General features: G+C 42.6%; 1 protein-coding gene across 7 annotated transcripts in view; it reads right to left on the reverse strand.

The window, feature by feature from the left end:
- The window catches only part of rasgrf2a (Ras protein-specific guanine nucleotide-releasing factor 2a), a 64013-nt gene extending 46535 nt beyond the window's left edge, over positions 1-17478 (reverse strand). For 2 of the 7 annotated variants that reach the window (XM_035958238.2, XM_035958232.2), the window contains exon 1: positions 16738-17477. In XM_035958238.2, coding sequence (XP_035814131.1) covers positions 16738-17016 — 279 coding nt within the window. In that variant the 5' untranslated portion in view covers positions 17017-17477. Of the gene's footprint in view, positions 1-16737 lie in introns of all 7 variants that reach the window. The other 5 variants (XM_035958237.2, XM_035958234.2, XM_035958236.2 and 2 more) reach the window with 3 other exon arrangements.
- Between the last annotated feature and the right edge of the window lie 379 nt (positions 17479-17857).

A 17857-nucleotide genomic window follows, 5' to 3' on the forward strand; every position in this document is an offset into this window, starting at 1 on the left:
TTGCTCTTCTCTAGAACCAAATGCTGTCTTGTCAGCTGCCTGCTTCAGAGGGTGTTGAATGCAGCTCGACGGTACTGTCCAGTCTGGATGAAGCTCAGGGTCAGTGGCTGCACTCAGTGAGGAGTAAACAGCAGCTACAGTGCAGGCAGACAGACAGGTAGACAGACAGACAGCCCCCCGTGACTCTAATGCCAGGCTGCCACACTGCAGGGAGGCAGCTTAACAGACTGTCCTCCTCCACTGTCTTTACCTGACAGCAGTGAGACAGAACGCTTTGTTGATATATATCAGATGATTGACTAATTCGTCAGGTACCAGTTTGTCACCTCTTTTTGCCCTTAAGGCCTGTTTCATCACAGGCGTCTGTGTGCAGACATTCCACACTGCAAGCATGATGACTGAAAACTGGATTCTCATTTCATACATCATGTGTGGCGGTTTTACTGTATTCCACTTCCTCTGCCTTCTTCTTCACACACTGTTTCCTATTTTGACTTTTTCGTGCTATTGACCCTCTAAAAAAATAAGAAAAGCACTCGGAGTACTTCACCAAGGCTGTTCATTCCCCCATATGTCACTGTTAGAAATGCAGCATTTTTTTTTTGTTAGAAATGCAGTATTTGTTTAGTAGTTATCGATCATCAAAAATAACAGCACTATAGAATGTGGCCATTTAATATGATGACATTTAATTAGATGTACCCACAAACAAAATGACCTTTTGCTGAACACAGGTGTGTTATGCATGTGTACGTTATGTACGGATACTGAATCACGTGACCTAAATGTGTAATGGGCGGCAGGAATTGATGGGACTTGGAATCACCCCCACAATTTAATCAATTTTTCCTTGTATCATTTCCGATGGATAAGTCCCGATAAGTCTGTTGCAGTCGATTTGTAGTGGGATCGCAATCATGTGATCGTCAGCAGGCAGCTGACGTAGTGCTCACTTGTTGTCATAGTTACAGTGACGCCATGGCGCTATCTTGCGATGGTACAGAAATCTTTAATAAATCCATGGATCCAGACCACATCACTGCCAAAATCTAATCACTTGGTCCTTGTGTGATTGTTGACCTTCCCTGAAAATTTCATCCAAATCTATTAGTCCATTTTTGAGTAATGTTGCTAACAGACACACAAACACAGACAAACCAACACTGATTGTCACAAACACTATTACTCTGCCGTGTTCCTTGTTGGAGTAATAATGTTTTGACTCAAAAAAAGCCACAACAGTTTGAATAAGTTTTTTCAGCTTTGAAAACTTGTAGTGAAGTTACGGTCATCCAACAAACTGCACTGAGTTAGGGGAATGAATTACACAATCCAAAAAATTTTTCATTATCAGCCTGTCTGACATTGTATGAGCACGCTAAGGTAGAGGAGGGGAGTTAAAATGCTGAACGCAAGGTAAAAAATATTTCCGTTATCAAGCCACTTTCATTAAGCTTCCTCCACTTGTATTTAGTTTTAAATCAACTAATGCAGAAATCTGAGTTAAAATAACATACAATATTACATTAATGCAATGAACAACATTATTGTGTCAACCCAAACCATCAAAATATTGTTTTAACTTAAAGGTTTGTCTAAAAAAGCTTTTTTTTTTTTTTTTTTTTTTTTTTTAAATCTTGCAACCATGTATTTAAGTGGTGGGAATAGGTCCTTTGAATTATTTTTTAGATTGTAGCGAAGCACTATTTAAAAATGAGCTTTTCTTCTTTTGTCAAGTGGTCACCATCATGCTTTCTATTTAGCATGTCTGAAAAGCATTTGCATACATATGTGATAGATAAACTGCTGCTTCAAAGGTTTACACTAGACATTTTGTCTGTTAGTTTGAACAAAATACAGACTCATTAAACAAAAAGACTCGGTCGCAGGAGATCCATTGAGTCCTTGGATTTGTTGGGTTTTAATGTGTATTTCTGTAGGGTCAAAACTTTAGTCAGATTAATATCCATTATCAAGTATGTAGATACAGTCGCTTCAGAAAGTATTCAGTCCCTTTTACGTTTTGCACACTTTACTGTCATAAACTTAAAACGATTAAAACTGGCATTTTCACATCAACATCAACTCAATATATTAAAATGACAAACTACAATTCTACAGTTTAGTTTATCAGACATTTTTATCCAAAGCAACGTACATCTGAGAGTAGATACAACACAAGCAAGGATGTAGTCAGCAGAATACAATCTGGATAAGTGCCACCAAACAAGTTCAAGTGTGATAATATGACCATGGTGTCTACAGGCAGTTGATTTCTTTAGTCTTTTCTTTAAGACTGAGAGGGACTCTGCACATTGAACAGAGTTTGGTAACTCGTTCCACCACCGGGGAACCACAGAAGAGAAGAGTCTAGCCATTAAAAACCTATTTTTGCCTTTACAATAGTATTCAGATGCTTACTTGAGTCTTTTATTAAAAACTTCTTTGGCAGTATTTACAGCTTCTCTCTTTTCACCTTCCACCATATATGCTAAAAAGATTTAGAACAACCCATTTTTTCCAGTTTTTTATTGGAAATTATGCATGTTAATGTCTCGTAATGTCTTGTATTCTGAAATGAAAGCATAGAACAAATAAACGAACAATACATTTTTTTAAAAAATAGCAATTTAGAAACCGAAATGTATTCTAAACTTTTGACTCATCAAAGTAGCCACCTTTGGCAGATATAACAGCTGAACACACTCATGGCATTCTTTCCACAATAGAAATCAAATATTCTTCAGAAATTTCTTCCCAACTCTGTTACAAAGGTTCCCATAAATATGTGGCACCTGTAGGTTGCTTTGCTTTCACTCTTCTGTCCAGTTCATCAGAAGTCTCATGTTCTGGGTCATTATATTGCTGTAAGATGACCTCCTGATCAACTAGGAACATACCAGAGGGTAGAAGGACGTGTTTTGTCGGGCTCCCGCTCCCACATTACTATTAGTCGCAGCGAGACAAACTCCTTGTCCTGCCGTGACAGACTTTTGACAGATTTTTATTTTTGTACAAAGCTACACCTTCTGATGAAAAGACTTTGAGCGTAAACCACCTTGTAAAGAACATTCAGACTTGGACGGAGCCGCCGGTCCGAGGCTAACCGCAGCTAACTGCTAACGGACAGTGGCTATCAGCAGCGGCTAGCTAGCTGCGGTGGCTCAATCACGTCGGTGTGTTACAGTGTTTGGATGCTAACAGCAGCAGATTAGGGCTCTATAGCACCACAGAAACAAACCTAGTTCACTGTTTAGTTCTTTCGGAAGCCAGGGACATGGCGGACACAGCCAGGGACTCTCCACCGGACACCACTTCCTTGTCCGCCCCCCACACCTCTGAACTAGATGCAGCCAACACAACCATCATCCGCCTGAAGGCAGACATCCGTCGTCTAACTGAGGAGCTAAAAATCAAATCAGATATACTCACCTCCTACATGAACGTCGCCTGCAAGCAGTCCCGCTACCTCGCTTCAGTCCAGTCCTCCCTCCACGACACCCTCCCGTGGGTCCCCGCCAGCCCTCGGCCCTCGTCCTGCTCAACTCCAAACCGACATCCATCCTGGTCCGAGGTTGTCATTCGTGGCAGAAGCAGCTGCAACGACCACACCGTCTCCCCGGCCCGACCAAATCTCATCAGCTTTGCGGCTCTGTCCCTACCGGCCAAGCCCCGGCCCGCCAACCCGGCGGCGACGCTGATCGGCGGCGACGCCTCCTCTTCCTCCAACCTGCCAGCTGCCGGAGCCTCTACGGCTCCCATCCGAACAGCCGACGGACCGCCAAAGGCTCTGGACCCCTCGACGTCCAACGCTGCGGATCGGCCGGCCTCCTCATCGGGGGCGGCTACCACCCGGTCGCCGCTGGACGCCGGCGCAAAGACCACCTCCGCGCAAACGTGCGGTGGCCCCGGGGCTCAGCCTGGCTCCACCTGCAGGGTCTCCCCTCCGCGGGCGACCGGCAGCACTCGGTCCTCCTCCGGAGAGCAACAAACCCAGCGGTCCCAAACCCGGATATCCTCCGCAACCTCCCGACGACGTCTGCTGCGGGACGCGGTTCGCCGCCACTCCGCCGGGTCCGTCGGCAAAGATTTGGACCATCATAGCAGCTGTCTACAACGCGAGTTTGTAGACTCCTCATCGCTGCGTTTCCATCGCTCCACCATCACCTCCCCCCTTACCCACACCGAGCCACAGGGACAGCTGGCACCCGCGGCGGCTCCTCTGCACACCAGCCCCGACGCAACCTCAGCTGGAAGCCCTCCACTCCACCTCTCCCGTAAGTTCACAACCTCCCGTCCACCACTTGCCCCACTCTTCGCCCCCACTACGCTCATCATTGGCGACAGTATCATGAGAGGCATCAGGTTCTTTAACGCTATCACACTGTCATTCCCCGGTGCTACAGCTGCAGATATCGCTGTTAAAATTCCTTCCGTTCTCCGCTCACTCCCCTCCTCTGTACACCGCATTATCCTTCACGTCGGCTGCAACGACACAGCGCGCCCCCAGTCTGAGCAGACAAAACGTGATTTTCAAAATCTGACGGACTTACTGAAAGACTGCGGAAAGTCTATTTTTATTAGCGGGCCCCTACCAATGGTGAACAACAATTCTGAGCGCTTCAGCAGACTGCTCAGCCTGAACACCTGGATAAGCTCGTTCTGCTGTGCCAGCAGAATTAACTTTATTGACAATTTTAACTGTTTCTGGAACAGGCCAGAATATTTTAACAGTGATGGCATTCATCCAAACAGGTCCGGCAGATCACTTTTAGTCTCAAATATCCAATACACCGTCCACACTTCAGACTGACTAGTGCCAGTGTTTACATCCATCTCTTCTTCACGCTCCACTGAACCGCCTCCCAGCTACAGCGCCCCCCTCTGTCCCCACCTGGAACTCCCCCCATCTTCCCCTCCAGCACACCCACTGCCTCCCCCCTCTGGCTCCCCCTGCCCGTCACCCCCGCTCTACCAGAATTCAACAAGCTGCCAAATCCCCACCATCATCAGCTTCAGACAACCTCGGCAGCCCTCCCTCAGAAACTGCCATTTTGCTAACCTTCGCCCACTTCCACGGACCTCACAGCCTTGTCCCCAGAAGCCCTCCCCTAATCACACATCCACACTTCACCTGAACTTTGCCCTCTTCAACACCCGCTCCGTCACCAGCAAAGGCCCCATTCTACAATTACTCATCCTGGACAATAAACTTGACTTCCTCTGTCTAACCGAAACATGGCACAAACCACTGGACTTCTACCCACTCAACCAAGCCACTCCCTCCGGATACACGTACCTCAACTCACCCCGCCCAGAAGGTCGAGGAGGCGGCATCGCAGTCATCCACAAACAGGTCTTCACAACCATCCCACTTTCCATCCCTGCCTCCCCCTCCTTTGAACACCTTGTTTTTAAATTACCCGGTCCCACCCCAATGGTCACTGCTATCATTTACCGCCCACCTAAACCAAACCCCTCATTTCTCCCTGACTTTTCCCACTTTGCCACCCAGCTATTAGCTACATCTCCGTCAGTCCTCATCCTTGGTGACTTCAACTTTCACATGGACAACCTTCACAGTAAATCTGCCTCTGACTTCCTAGACCTCCTACAATCACTCAACCTCACCCAGCATGTCAATTTCCCCACCCACAACCATGGACACATCCTCGATCTGGTTTGCTCCTCTGGTCTTACAGTCCTAAATATCTCCAGCTGTCATCTCTCCATCTCTGACCACCTAGCAATAACTATGGACATCAGCCTCCCCACCCCCCTGCCCAAGGAAAAACGGACAATCTTTTTTAGAAACACTAGATCACTCTCCCCCTCTGTATTCTCCACCTCACTGACCACTGCATTGTCCATCTCCCCTCCCCCATCAATCAATAACCCCACTGACCTCATCAACCACTACAATCATACTCTCTCTTCCTGTCTTGATCAGCTTGCTCCCCTCAAATCCAAATTAGTCACTTTCTCCCACTCTGCTCCATGGTACACCCCCGAACTCCACCTCATGAAAGCCCATAAACGACAGCTGGAACGTCTTGTCAAGAAAACAAACCTGACAGTTCACCGTCAAGCCTACTCCGACTTCCTCCAACAATACAAAGACGCCCTGAAATCTGCACGGTCCACTTTCTACTCTGACCTGATCAATACCAGCTCCAACAACCCCAAGTCCCTCTTCTCAACTGTCAATAAACTCCTTGCCCCCCCGGACACCGTCTCAAACTCGTTCACCACCGACAAGTGCAACCTATTCCTCTCTTTTTTCCATAACAAAATCATCTCCATCCACAGCAGCCTTGTCACCTCTCCCACCTCACTTGATCCCCCCTCTCCTCCACCAAACCCTCTGAACTTTCCCCCCCTGGACCACTTCTCGCCCGTTTCCCCCCTGGACCTGCCCAAATTCATCACTGGAACTAAAAACTCCACATCCTGCCTGGACCCCATCCCCACTGACCTCCTCAAAAACTGCCTCCCTGTTATCTCCCCCCTCATCTCTAACATCATCAACACTTCCCTCAGTACTGGCTGTGTCCCCTCACCCCTCAAGCTCGCCTCTGTCTCCCCCATCCTCAAAAAACCTGGTTTGGATCCAACCTCCCCTCACAACTTCCGGCCCATCTCCAACCTCCCCTTCTTATCCAAAACATTAGAACGTGTCGTCGCTGCCCAGTTGAAAACTCATCTCACCTCCAACAACCTGTATGAAACCTTTCAATCCGGATTCCGCTCTCATCACAGCACTGAAACTGCTCTCCTCAAGGTCACCAACGATCTCCTCCTCTCCTCAGACTCTGGACAAGTCACCATCCTCATTCTTCTCGACCTCTCTGCAGCATTTGACACAATCAATCACTCCATCCTCCTGTCCCGCCACAACCTACACTTCCATTGCTACGCCGACGATATCCAACTCTACATCTCCACCAACACCACCGCCACCACCATCCTCCCCTCTCTCTCCAGCTGCCTGGCCGACATTAAATCCTGGATGAGGAAAAATTTTCTCCTGCTAAACTGCGACAAGACTGATCTCATCTTTATTGGACCTAAATCACTCACACCATTTCCCCACTCCCCCATTACCATTGATAACACCACCCTATCTCCTTCTGCTCACATCCGCAACCTCGGTGTGATATTTGACAGCAACCTCACTTTTGAACCCCACATTAATCAGATCACCAAAACTGCCTATTTCCATCTCCGCAACATCGCCCGTCTCCGCCCCTTCCTCTCCTTCTCAGCCGCTGAAACCCTCATTCATGCCTTCGTCACTTCCCGCCTTGACTACTGCAATAGCATTCTCTTCGGCTCCACCTCCAAAGTTCTCAATAAACTTCAACTTATTCAAAACTCTGCTGCCCGACTCCTCACCCGAACCTGTTCTCACGACCATATCACCCCCGTCCTGCAGAACCTCCACTGGCTCCCCATTTCACACCGCATCCAGTACAAACTGCTTCTCCTCACCTTCAAGTCCATCCATAATCTTGCCCCCTCTTACCTTACCGATCTGCTCCTCCCCTACACCCCCCCCAGGAATCTCCGTTCCTCCCACACAAACCTCCTCTCCATCCCGCACAGGACCAGCCGGCGACATTGGGGGGACAGAGCCTTCGCCATCGCCGCCCCCACACTCTGGAACTCCCTCCCCCATGCCCTCCGTGACTGCACCAACCTCACCACATTTAAATCCCTTTTAAAGACTCACCTTTTTAGATCTGCTTTCCTTAAGTGATTCTGTATTTTATCTTGAACTTGTTTTACTATCTATTGATTTTAATTAACAATTTTGTTTTATCTTATTGTATTTTATGTACAGCGTCTTTGAGTTTTTGGAAAAGCGCTTTATAAATAAAATTTATTATTATTATTATTATTATTATTATTACTGCATGGTGCTGCAGAATGCTGTGGTAGCCGTTTTGGTTCAGGGTTCCTCTCACTCTGTACAAGTCATCGACCCTGGATCCAGAAAAACAGCCTCAGACCATCACGCTCCCTCCTCCATGTTTGACAGTTGATATCACACACTGAGGAACCATCCTTTCTCCAACTTCACAGCATACAAAAATCCTACATGATGAACCAAAGATTTAAAATTTTGATTCATCAGTCCACAGTACCTTCTTCCAGTCTTCAGTAGTCCACTGGTGATGTTCCATGGCCCAGACAAGTCTCTTTTTCTTATTATGACATCTTAGCAATGGCTTTCTTGCTGCAACTCCACCTGTCAAACCTGCAACTCCAAGTCTTCTCTTCACAGTTGAAACTGAGACTTCTTACTATGACCACTATTGAGCTGTGCTCGAAATTGTCCTGTGAGCCGCCTATCACCAAGCTGTTGACTCTCAGAAACTTGTCTTCTGATTCTGTTGTGGCTTCTGAACAACAGAAGTTATTTCAGCTCAAAATACTGCAAAGATGGTTTAAATTCAGCTATAATTTAAAAGCAGTGTAAGCACAGTGAGCAGGAGAAAAGCTAACAGACGTAAACACAACCTGAGTTTAGATTCAACTGCAGTACAACAGGCGGCATGAAAACACACTAACCCACCCAGTCCTTGTTCATTAGTTTGAAATTACCACCATCTCTGATCATCGCTCAGTGTTAGTTTCCACAGAGCTCTGACCTATGGACATACCATCAAAGCTAATGGTAATATTAGCCACATTAGCCCCACAATGCACGAACACTAAGAATTTCTCTACTGTTGTAGGGATCAAAGATAAAAGTAATCCACTGAGTCTTCAGTTCATCAGATGTTAGGAGTGCATGAAGACTCGTGTTCACTCTTGCAGCCAACAGCAGAAGATATGACGAACTTTGCTTATAAGACATTTTAGAGTTAGCAGAAGCAGCACTAGAGAGTAAAAAAGCCTGGTGAACTGAGAGGCAGCTTCTCATTCTGATTGGTTCAGTTAGTTAGGTCTCTATCTCTACCCCTCTATCTGTATCCCTCTATCTCTATCTCTACCCCTCTATCTCTACCTCTCTACCTCTTCTGTCCCTCTCAACCCGCCCGGCCAGCAGGCAGATGGGTCCCCCCACATTAGAGCCGGGTTCTGCTCGAGGTTTTTTTCCCTGTTAAAAGGGTGTTTTCCTTGCCACTGTCGCCTTTTGGCTTGCTCTGGGGGTCAGGCATATGGGTTCTGTAAAGCGTCTCGAGACAATTTGACTGTAATTGGCGCTATATAAATAAAATTGAATTGAATTGAATTGAATTGAATTGAATGTAACACTCGGGACCAATTCTTTCTTGCATGTAAACCTTTGATGATGACTAGTTGTGAGGGGGTTTGAAGTAAACATCCTTATATATCAACACCTTTTCCTTCAAATTTCTAACAACCAGAAAGCACGTGTTGTTGTTTTTTTTATATAAATTTTTTGATATCATCCTGAAAAAAATTACTGTAAAAGCAATACAGTTGAAACTAAATAAAATTACTCTAACATATGCAGATAATGAGACTTAAAACCTTCTTTAACACAAATAATTATCCAATGCAGTCAGAATATTCAAATTGGTTTTATATGTAAAACATTTCCAAGGCACATTTATTCCTTATTTATAGTTTAAAGTATTCCTGCAGCACTGGTGGATACAAAAACTATTTATTTTTTGTGAGTGTGCACTAAAACATGCATTATGTGAGATCATAAAGCCTCAATATGAAGACACAAGGGGAACCTTTTCAAATGGGTTTCAAATTTTGTTTTAAATACTCTTGCATGTAATACAGGGGGTGAAATTAAACAATATAATTGACTTCATAGTACTTGGTAAGTTCTTTCAAGCTTCAAACACAAGTTGTTCTGTAAATAATCTATTGTAAAGTACATCCTCGTCTGTCCTCCTACCAGTACTTCCGTGTATGATAATAGGATTCAAAGCACAGGTGAGGTGTTAGTATAAGTACTTTAAAAGATCAGTAATACCACTGAATTATTTATTTTAAGTATCCAGCAACCTGACTTGTTGGTTAATCTTTTGAGTACACTACATATACAATTATTTATTTGTTTTTTGTGAGATGGTTGTTCTTCTGGAGCTTCCCTACTCAACTGAAGACATAATTATCTGTAATTAAACAGGGATTGTGAGCATATCTGCAGGAAAAAGAACTCAGCTGTTTGTTGTTGGGAAACTGCACAAGCAACGAACGTATACTGCCAATAGTACAGTGACTGTTATCAAGAGGGAGAACTGGGGATTGTATTCGCAGGGTATATAAGAGGCCATTTCATGTCATAAGCAGCACTGCACATGCAAAGGCTAGAGTGATTTCCTGCTTACATTCAAGCCACAGCACAACTCAGAAGTTGTCAGCTCTCACATAATGCCTAAAACAAAAGATTTATGTGAAGCCACAAAGACAGCCTTTTTGGCACTGCTGGAAACTGGCATGAGTGAGAGACAGGTAGCGAAAAAACTGAAGAACTCCAAGACAGCTGTTCATTACACCAAGAAAAAATAAGCCCAACACGGTACGACCAAATTGCTAGTTGGTCGCGGCAGGAAACGTCTTTCTACCCTATGAGATGACCGTCACTCATTCGTTCCTGTGTCAGGAATCATCGTCATACCTCCAGGGACCTTAAAAGGAGTGGGCACTGTCAAGAAATGTGACTTGTTTGGCAAGGACAGTTGGAAACCAACTTCTTGAAGCTGGTCTGAAGTCACACGGCACAGAAAAAGCCCTAACAACAAAGACAGAGGAAAGCCCAGTTACTCTTTGCTGGGGATCACAAGGATTGGATTGTTGATGACTGGGCTAAGATTCTCTTCAGTGATGAATTCAGTTTTCAGTTGATGCCCATTCCAGCCAACTTACTGGTTAAGAGGAAGCCTGGAGAAGCCTACAAACCACACTTCTGTCTTTCCCCTACAGTAAAACATGGTGGATCTATGACGATCTGGGGTTGTTTCAGTATGGGTGGAATAGGACACATGCAATTGCGTGAAGGGTCAATGAACCAGGTCATGTACAGGGCTACTCTTGAAAACAGTCTACTTCCATCAGCTGGAAAACTCTTTATTGCCTCGAATGACTGGATTTTCCAACAAGACAATGCCCCTTGCCATACGACAAGGTCAGTTAGAGCCTGGATGGAGAACCCGAACATTCAAACCATGCCTTGGCTTGCTCGATCACCAGATCTAAATCCAGTTGAAAACCTGTGTAAAATCATCAAACACAAAATGGAGAACCACAAGCCCAAAAACAAAGCAAATTTGTTTGAATTTGTGCAACAGGAATGCAACGGGAATGACACTGTTCTGCTGTGACAGCAGAACAATAGCAGCAGCTAGTGGAGAGCATGCCAAGACACATGGCTGCAGTCATCAAAAACAATGGTTATGCAATCAAGTACAAACTCCTGTGCATATCATGTGACTAAAAGAAAGCACGGAATGCTTAAAGGCATTGTTTTTGGCAGTACAATATCGTAGCTATTGATGCAAGAACTTAAGTGATTTTGGTTGTTATCAAGAAAAACATGGAAAATGGCTAGATATCAGCTCTTTAATTAAACTCTTATGAGCCATTTTTGTTGTTATCATTATATTTGTCCAAACAAATGTACCTTTAGTTGTACCAGTCATTAAAATGAATAAGAAATTGAAGAAAACAAGGGTGGTCTAATGATTTTTTCCATGCCACTGAGCATTTAAAAAAGACTTATTAAACCAGAAGGTTTCATACACATTATTGTTTTCTGTTAACTACACAAATATACAGAGAAGATATCATCAAGACTATGGGTATTAGTGAGCTTTTTGGCCATCAGACTAGATGCTACACTTGGCAGAGACCAAACACAATACATCAATAAAAACACATTATCCCCACTGTTCAGCATGGTGGTGGCAGCATCATGATATGGAGATGCTACTCTGTAGCAGGCCCTGGAGGGCTTGTAAAGGTAGAGGGTAAAATGAATGCAGCAAAGTATAGGGAGGACAACCTGATGCAGTCTGAAGAGAACTGCGACTTCAGAGAAGATTTGCTTTACAGCATGCCAATGACCCAAAGCATACAGCCAAAGCTACACAGAAAAGGTTTCAAGACAACATGGTGAATGTTCTGGAATGACCAAGTCAGAGCGCAGGCCTCAATTCAATTGATAATTTGCAGCTAGACCTAAAAAGAGCCATTCACTCCGGTTCCCTGTGCAATCTGACAGAGTTTGAGAAGTTTTGCAAAGAAGAATGAGGTAAAATTGCAGTGTCCAGATGTGCAAGACTGATTGAGATCTATCCACACAGACTCAATGCTGTAATTGTGTCCAAAGGTGTAACTACTAAACACTGACTTGAAGAGGGTGAATGCTTATGCAATCACTTCTACTGAGTTTTATATTTTTAAATAATTGACACTATTTTGTAGAAATCTGTTTTCACTTTGTCAAAGTCAAATTAAATTGACCATGATTCAATGTTGAGAAGCAATAAAAGGAGAAAATTTCCAAGATCCTAACCCTAACCCTACTTTTCATATGCGCTGTATATAATAGTTTCATCACATCTTGAATCTTTACCCCCACATTGCAAGACCATTCTCCTCATTATTCTGTTGTTGGCAGAAAAAACGCTCTGGCTTGTTTGTATTTCTTTTGATTGATTGATCGATCGATTGATTGATTGATTGATTGATTCAGATATTTATTTCAAATATGTAAAAACTAGTACCAAGAAAACAAGGAATTATTATTATCATACGTATACACTGCCGTTCAAAAGTTTGGGGTCACCGAGACAATTTCATGTTTTCCATGAAAACTCACTCTTTTATTCATGCACAAACATAATTGCACAAGGGTTTTCTAATCATCAATTAGCCTTTCAACACCATTAGCTAGTACAATGTACCATTAGAACACAGGAGTGATGGTTGCTGGAAATGGGCCACTGTACCCCTATGTAGATATTCCATTAAAAATCAACCAGCTAGAATAGTCATTTACTACATTAACAATATCTAGACTGTTTTTCAATCATTTATGTTATCTTCATTGAAAAAATACTGCTTGTCTTTCAAAAATAAGGACATTTCAAACCCCAAACTTTTGAACGGTAGTGTTTACATACATACATATGCAATCGTCTTGGGCGGAGCTAAGCAAAGGATGCAGAAAACGTGTTCCCCTTAAAATAGTTACAGGAAAATTGTTTTGGTGGAACATTTGCATGCTGGAAGACAAGCACTGTCATTAAACTTACTGTATGATCCAAATACTTGTCAAAATTTGAATTTCTCAGCATGGTAGGTTATTGCTTGGAGGTTGTGTTGTTGTTTCCCAAAGTAAAGCAAATTGTATAAATGGTAACATGCAAAAAACTGTACAGGAGAGTACCATATGGAATGTGTGGCCTGTGGCAGTCTTGTATCCACAGCCTACATTCAGTGAGCTGGAATACTTTCACTTAAACAGACCATTAAAGCCCATCAGACTGTTGGTATATTGGACTGGGATCAAGATATTTATATTATATTATTTAGATCTCTGCCCTTGATGTACGGTCAATAAATCTATAAGCCTCTAAATGTATGATAAGCAACATGTTGTAGTTTATGTTTTTCATAAGAGATTACTCGTCATACTCTAATGTCTCTAATGTTAAAGACTTTACTACATCTTTACGACATTTCACTCGTCATTTATCAGCAAACCATCTTTAAGTATGGATGTCCTCATATTTAGCTTCATTTATTGCACAAAAACAATTTCCTCGTAATGTATTTGCATGTTGACAGCTAATGTTTAAAAGAGTAATTTTGGTTTATTTCAACATGAGAAATAAAGACTAGCATAGTGGTCTTTGTTTACATGTGTGAGTCTGTGAACATCTTTTCACTTATTGAGTGTTAATGCTGCAGAGGTTATAGCAAATGAGATATCCAGCCCACAAAATGAACATTTTACTTGTTGCAACTAGAGCTGCAACAGTTACTTCAGTTGCCAATGATTAGGTGTCAAGTGTTAAATGAAATCCTGACACTTTTGATAGTTCATAAACAAAAAAAAGTCTCTCATTGCAGCTTCTTAAAAGTGAATATTTTCTGGTTTTCTTCCTTCATCTATGACAGTAAGCTGAATATCTTTGGGTTTTGGACAAAACAAGATACTATGCATTGATTTATGACATCCCTTGTTTCCTTGAATCTCAACAACAGAGGGCGTTTCTAAGTGACCCCAAGCTTTTGAACGGTAGTGTATAAGTTCACTTTCCCAATCGAACATAGTTATGTATTATTTAATTTGTGTAGGAGTACAAGTCTTGTAAATTGAGGGATGTGTGTTTTTTATCGGCTGTCAAGGCTGTAATAAATGGAGATCACCTCCAAAAAAGGTCTATGTCTCGGTTCAATAAACACAATGCAGAAAGTAGAAACCACCGGTCACATGAGCAAATGAACTGTTTACACACTGAAGCTGTGAACAAACTGCTTCACGTCTGCTCTGTTAGCCTCTATAAGGTAGGCAAGGCAAGGCAAGTTTATTTGTATAGCACCCTTCATGTCCAAGACAAGCTAGAGGAGTTACATCTAACAAGTTGCAGAAGGTGAGGAGATTAGCTGGTATCATCTAGATTATGTCTAAATATTAGAATAAACTGTACAAACAGGTTGCCAGTAGACAATAATATGCCTTTTCTTAGAGTTTACAGAGAATAATCTACATTATGGCAACTGCTGATGGGATGAAAACATCTTGATACACTGCAGCAACAGAAAAGTGAATGTGGGTCATTTAAAATTAGCTCTCATAGATCAAATATTACAAGAACAAATTCTGCAAACAATGAGCTGATTGAAAGTGCTGAGCTCTGTTTGTCTGCCTCATTGTTGTCACATATTAGAGTCCATATTATTACAACCATTATAAAAACAAGCTGCATCCTCAAACTAAATCGAGATCAGCATTTAACTTCTCAGATATGACAATTTGATGTTTTTATTCACCTAATAGTAAACTAAATATTTTTGGCACAAATGCGCACATTAAAGTCTCAACATCATATTTCTTGATTGCACAAGCAGCCTTCATCCTAAAACTAAACTGTAGGTAAACTTCTTAGCTTCTCAAATTAGAGATGGTTTTCTTTCTCTTTGTGACAGTAAACTGAATATTTTTGTCATAAATGAGCATATTAACTATTGTTACCTCGGTGGAAAAGTGAAAACATAAAAAATTTAAAATGTGGGCAACTTTTAGCTTCTCGAATGCAAAAGTTGGATGTTTTTCTTTCTCTTCCTGATAGTAAACTGAATATTTCTGGTAAATTAACACCTATTAAAGCGAAATCATTTTTATTTTAATATAGATGAACTTTAAGCTTCGTTGGGGGTTTCTGTCTATGATAAATATTTCTGGCAAAAAAGTGCATAATAAAGTGAAAACATGATATTTAACAGATTCCTGCATCCCTAAACTAAATGTAAATAAACTTTTAGCTTCTCAAATATGAGATTTGATGTTTTTCTTTCTCTTTATGGTAAATGTTTGGGGCAGAAATGTACATGTTACACTACTACCACCTCCATGCCAAAGTAGCACCGAGACATTTCTTAATTGAAAAAGCAGCTTGCATCCTGAAATTAAAACATGGGTAGATTTTTAACTTCTCAAACAAGAAACTTTGACATTTTTATTTCGCATCTTCATAATAAACTGAATATCTTTGGCAAATTTGAACATATCAAAGTAAAGTCCTTTCTCTGATTATAATGCAGCGTGCATTCTTATTAATTATGTGGGTGAACTTTAAGCCTGTTTTGTGGTTTTCTTTTTCTTTATGACAGTAAATGTAGTATTTTTGGCAAAAATGTGTCAATTAAAGTGAAACTATGATATTTAAAAGATTTCTGCATCTTTAAACTAAATATAAGCAAACATCTGGCCTCTTAAATATGAGATTTTGATGTTTTTATTTCATTTCTTGATAGTAAACTGAATATCTTTGACAAATTTGAACATATTAAAGTCATTTCCCTGATTATAATGCATCCTGCATTTTTAAATCAATATGTGGTTGAACTTTAAGCGTCTTTCATGGTTTTCTTTCTCTTCATGACAGCAAATGTCATGTTTTGGGCAAAAAATGTGCCTAATAAAGTGAAAACATGATATGTAACAAAGTCCTGCATCCTTAAACTAAATGTAAATAAACTTTTAGCTTCTCAAATATGAGATGTTGATGTTTTTCTTTTTCTTTATGGTAGTAAATTAAATGTTACACTACTACCACCTTCATGCTAAAGTAACACAGTGACATTTCTTAATTAAAAAACTATTTGCATCCTGAAATTAAAATATGGGTAAACTCTTAGCTCCTCAAACAAGAAGTTTTGATGTTTTTATTTCACTTCTTGACAGTAAACTGAATATCTTTAGCAAAGTCTGATTATAACGCAATCTGCATTCTTATTAATTATATTGGTGAACTTTAAGCCTCTTTCATGTTTCCTTTATGACAGTAAATGTAATATTTTTGGCAAAAATGTAAAAGTTTCCTGCATCTTTAAACTAAATGTAACTAAACTTTTGACCTCTTAGCCTGCATCCTGAAATTAAAATGTAAGTAAACTTAAAGTGTCTTTCTGGCACCACTGTGCACATTACAGTGAAAACCAGACACCTCCCTCTTTATAAAGTGACCTGCATCCTCATCCTAAAGAGCAGGTCAGCTCTGAGGAGGGACTCACCTGCTGCTTCTCCAGGGGCTCCTTGCTGATCCCGGACACTTTGGGTGCCGGTGCCCGCTCGCACGTGCATCCCTCCAGCAGGTAGATACCAGAGGGTCTCGCGCTCTGGTCGTTCTCGAAGTAGAAGAGCACGTTCTGGTGGAGGGCGAAGTACTTCTCCGTCCAGCGACTGTTCTCTGTGGTCTTCTTGCTCAGGAAGCCGCGCTTGCTGCCCTCTTTACGCGCCACCACCGACAGATACAAAGCGTGGCCCTCATTGTACCGCACGCTCTTCTGCATTTTATGCGCACACGGAGTTCAGCGTTTATTTCGGTGCCAACTTCAAACAGCGACCCGGGGCGTCACATCACACCGCAGCACCCCATGCACGGCCACCGCTGTTATTTTTAGACGCCAAAGAGAACGCGGTTAATATCTCCGTCTGCAGGAAAAGGTAATCCAGGCTTACCATGGTATAAAAAGTTGGAGCGTCCGTGGCGCAGCGCGCATCAGCCTCAACAGCTCCCGGACCGGGGCTCTGATGCGGGTCTTTCCTCGCAGGTTGAACCTCAGAGTAGCGACACTTCAGCGCATCTGCATGCTGGAAACTTTGGTGCTTTTCTGTCGGCGCATTAAAAAATTACGAAAAAACAAGTAAATTCATGTGTGGGAAAAGCGAACCTCACCGTCAGCGACGCGAACAAAAATAGACTGAGGGAACAGACGGTGAAAACAGAATCACGACGGAGATCAGCGGTAATCGGCTTTGACACCAACTTAAAGAGACAGGTCGCTGCTGCGCCGCCGCGCCGCGCCGTGCTGCTCTCTGCCGCTGCGGCGCACGGGAGCGCAGGTGCGGTGGGAGCGCGTCATTGATCGAACCGAAAGTTGAAGAGAACAGAGAGAGCAAAGCTCCTGGTTTATTCTCTGTTGCCCATGAAGAGCGCAGGTGTTAATGACTCGTTCCTTCACTGGAACACTGACAGGAGCTGAGCCAGTTCACCTGTGAGGCAGCTCCATACTCACACTGCAGAATTCCTGCTGTCACTTTCAACTGAGAGGTTGAATTATTTTGCTTAAAAACGTCAAATCGACCTCAACAGCTACACCTGTAAAAGTATACTGTTTATTAGCACTTTGT

Source organism: Amphiprion ocellaris, chromosome 17 (genome assembly GCF_022539595.1).
Source record: "Amphiprion ocellaris isolate individual 3 ecotype Okinawa chromosome 17, ASM2253959v1, whole genome shotgun sequence".
NCBI classification, from domain to species: Eukaryota; Metazoa; Chordata; class Actinopteri; family Pomacentridae; genus Amphiprion; species Amphiprion ocellaris.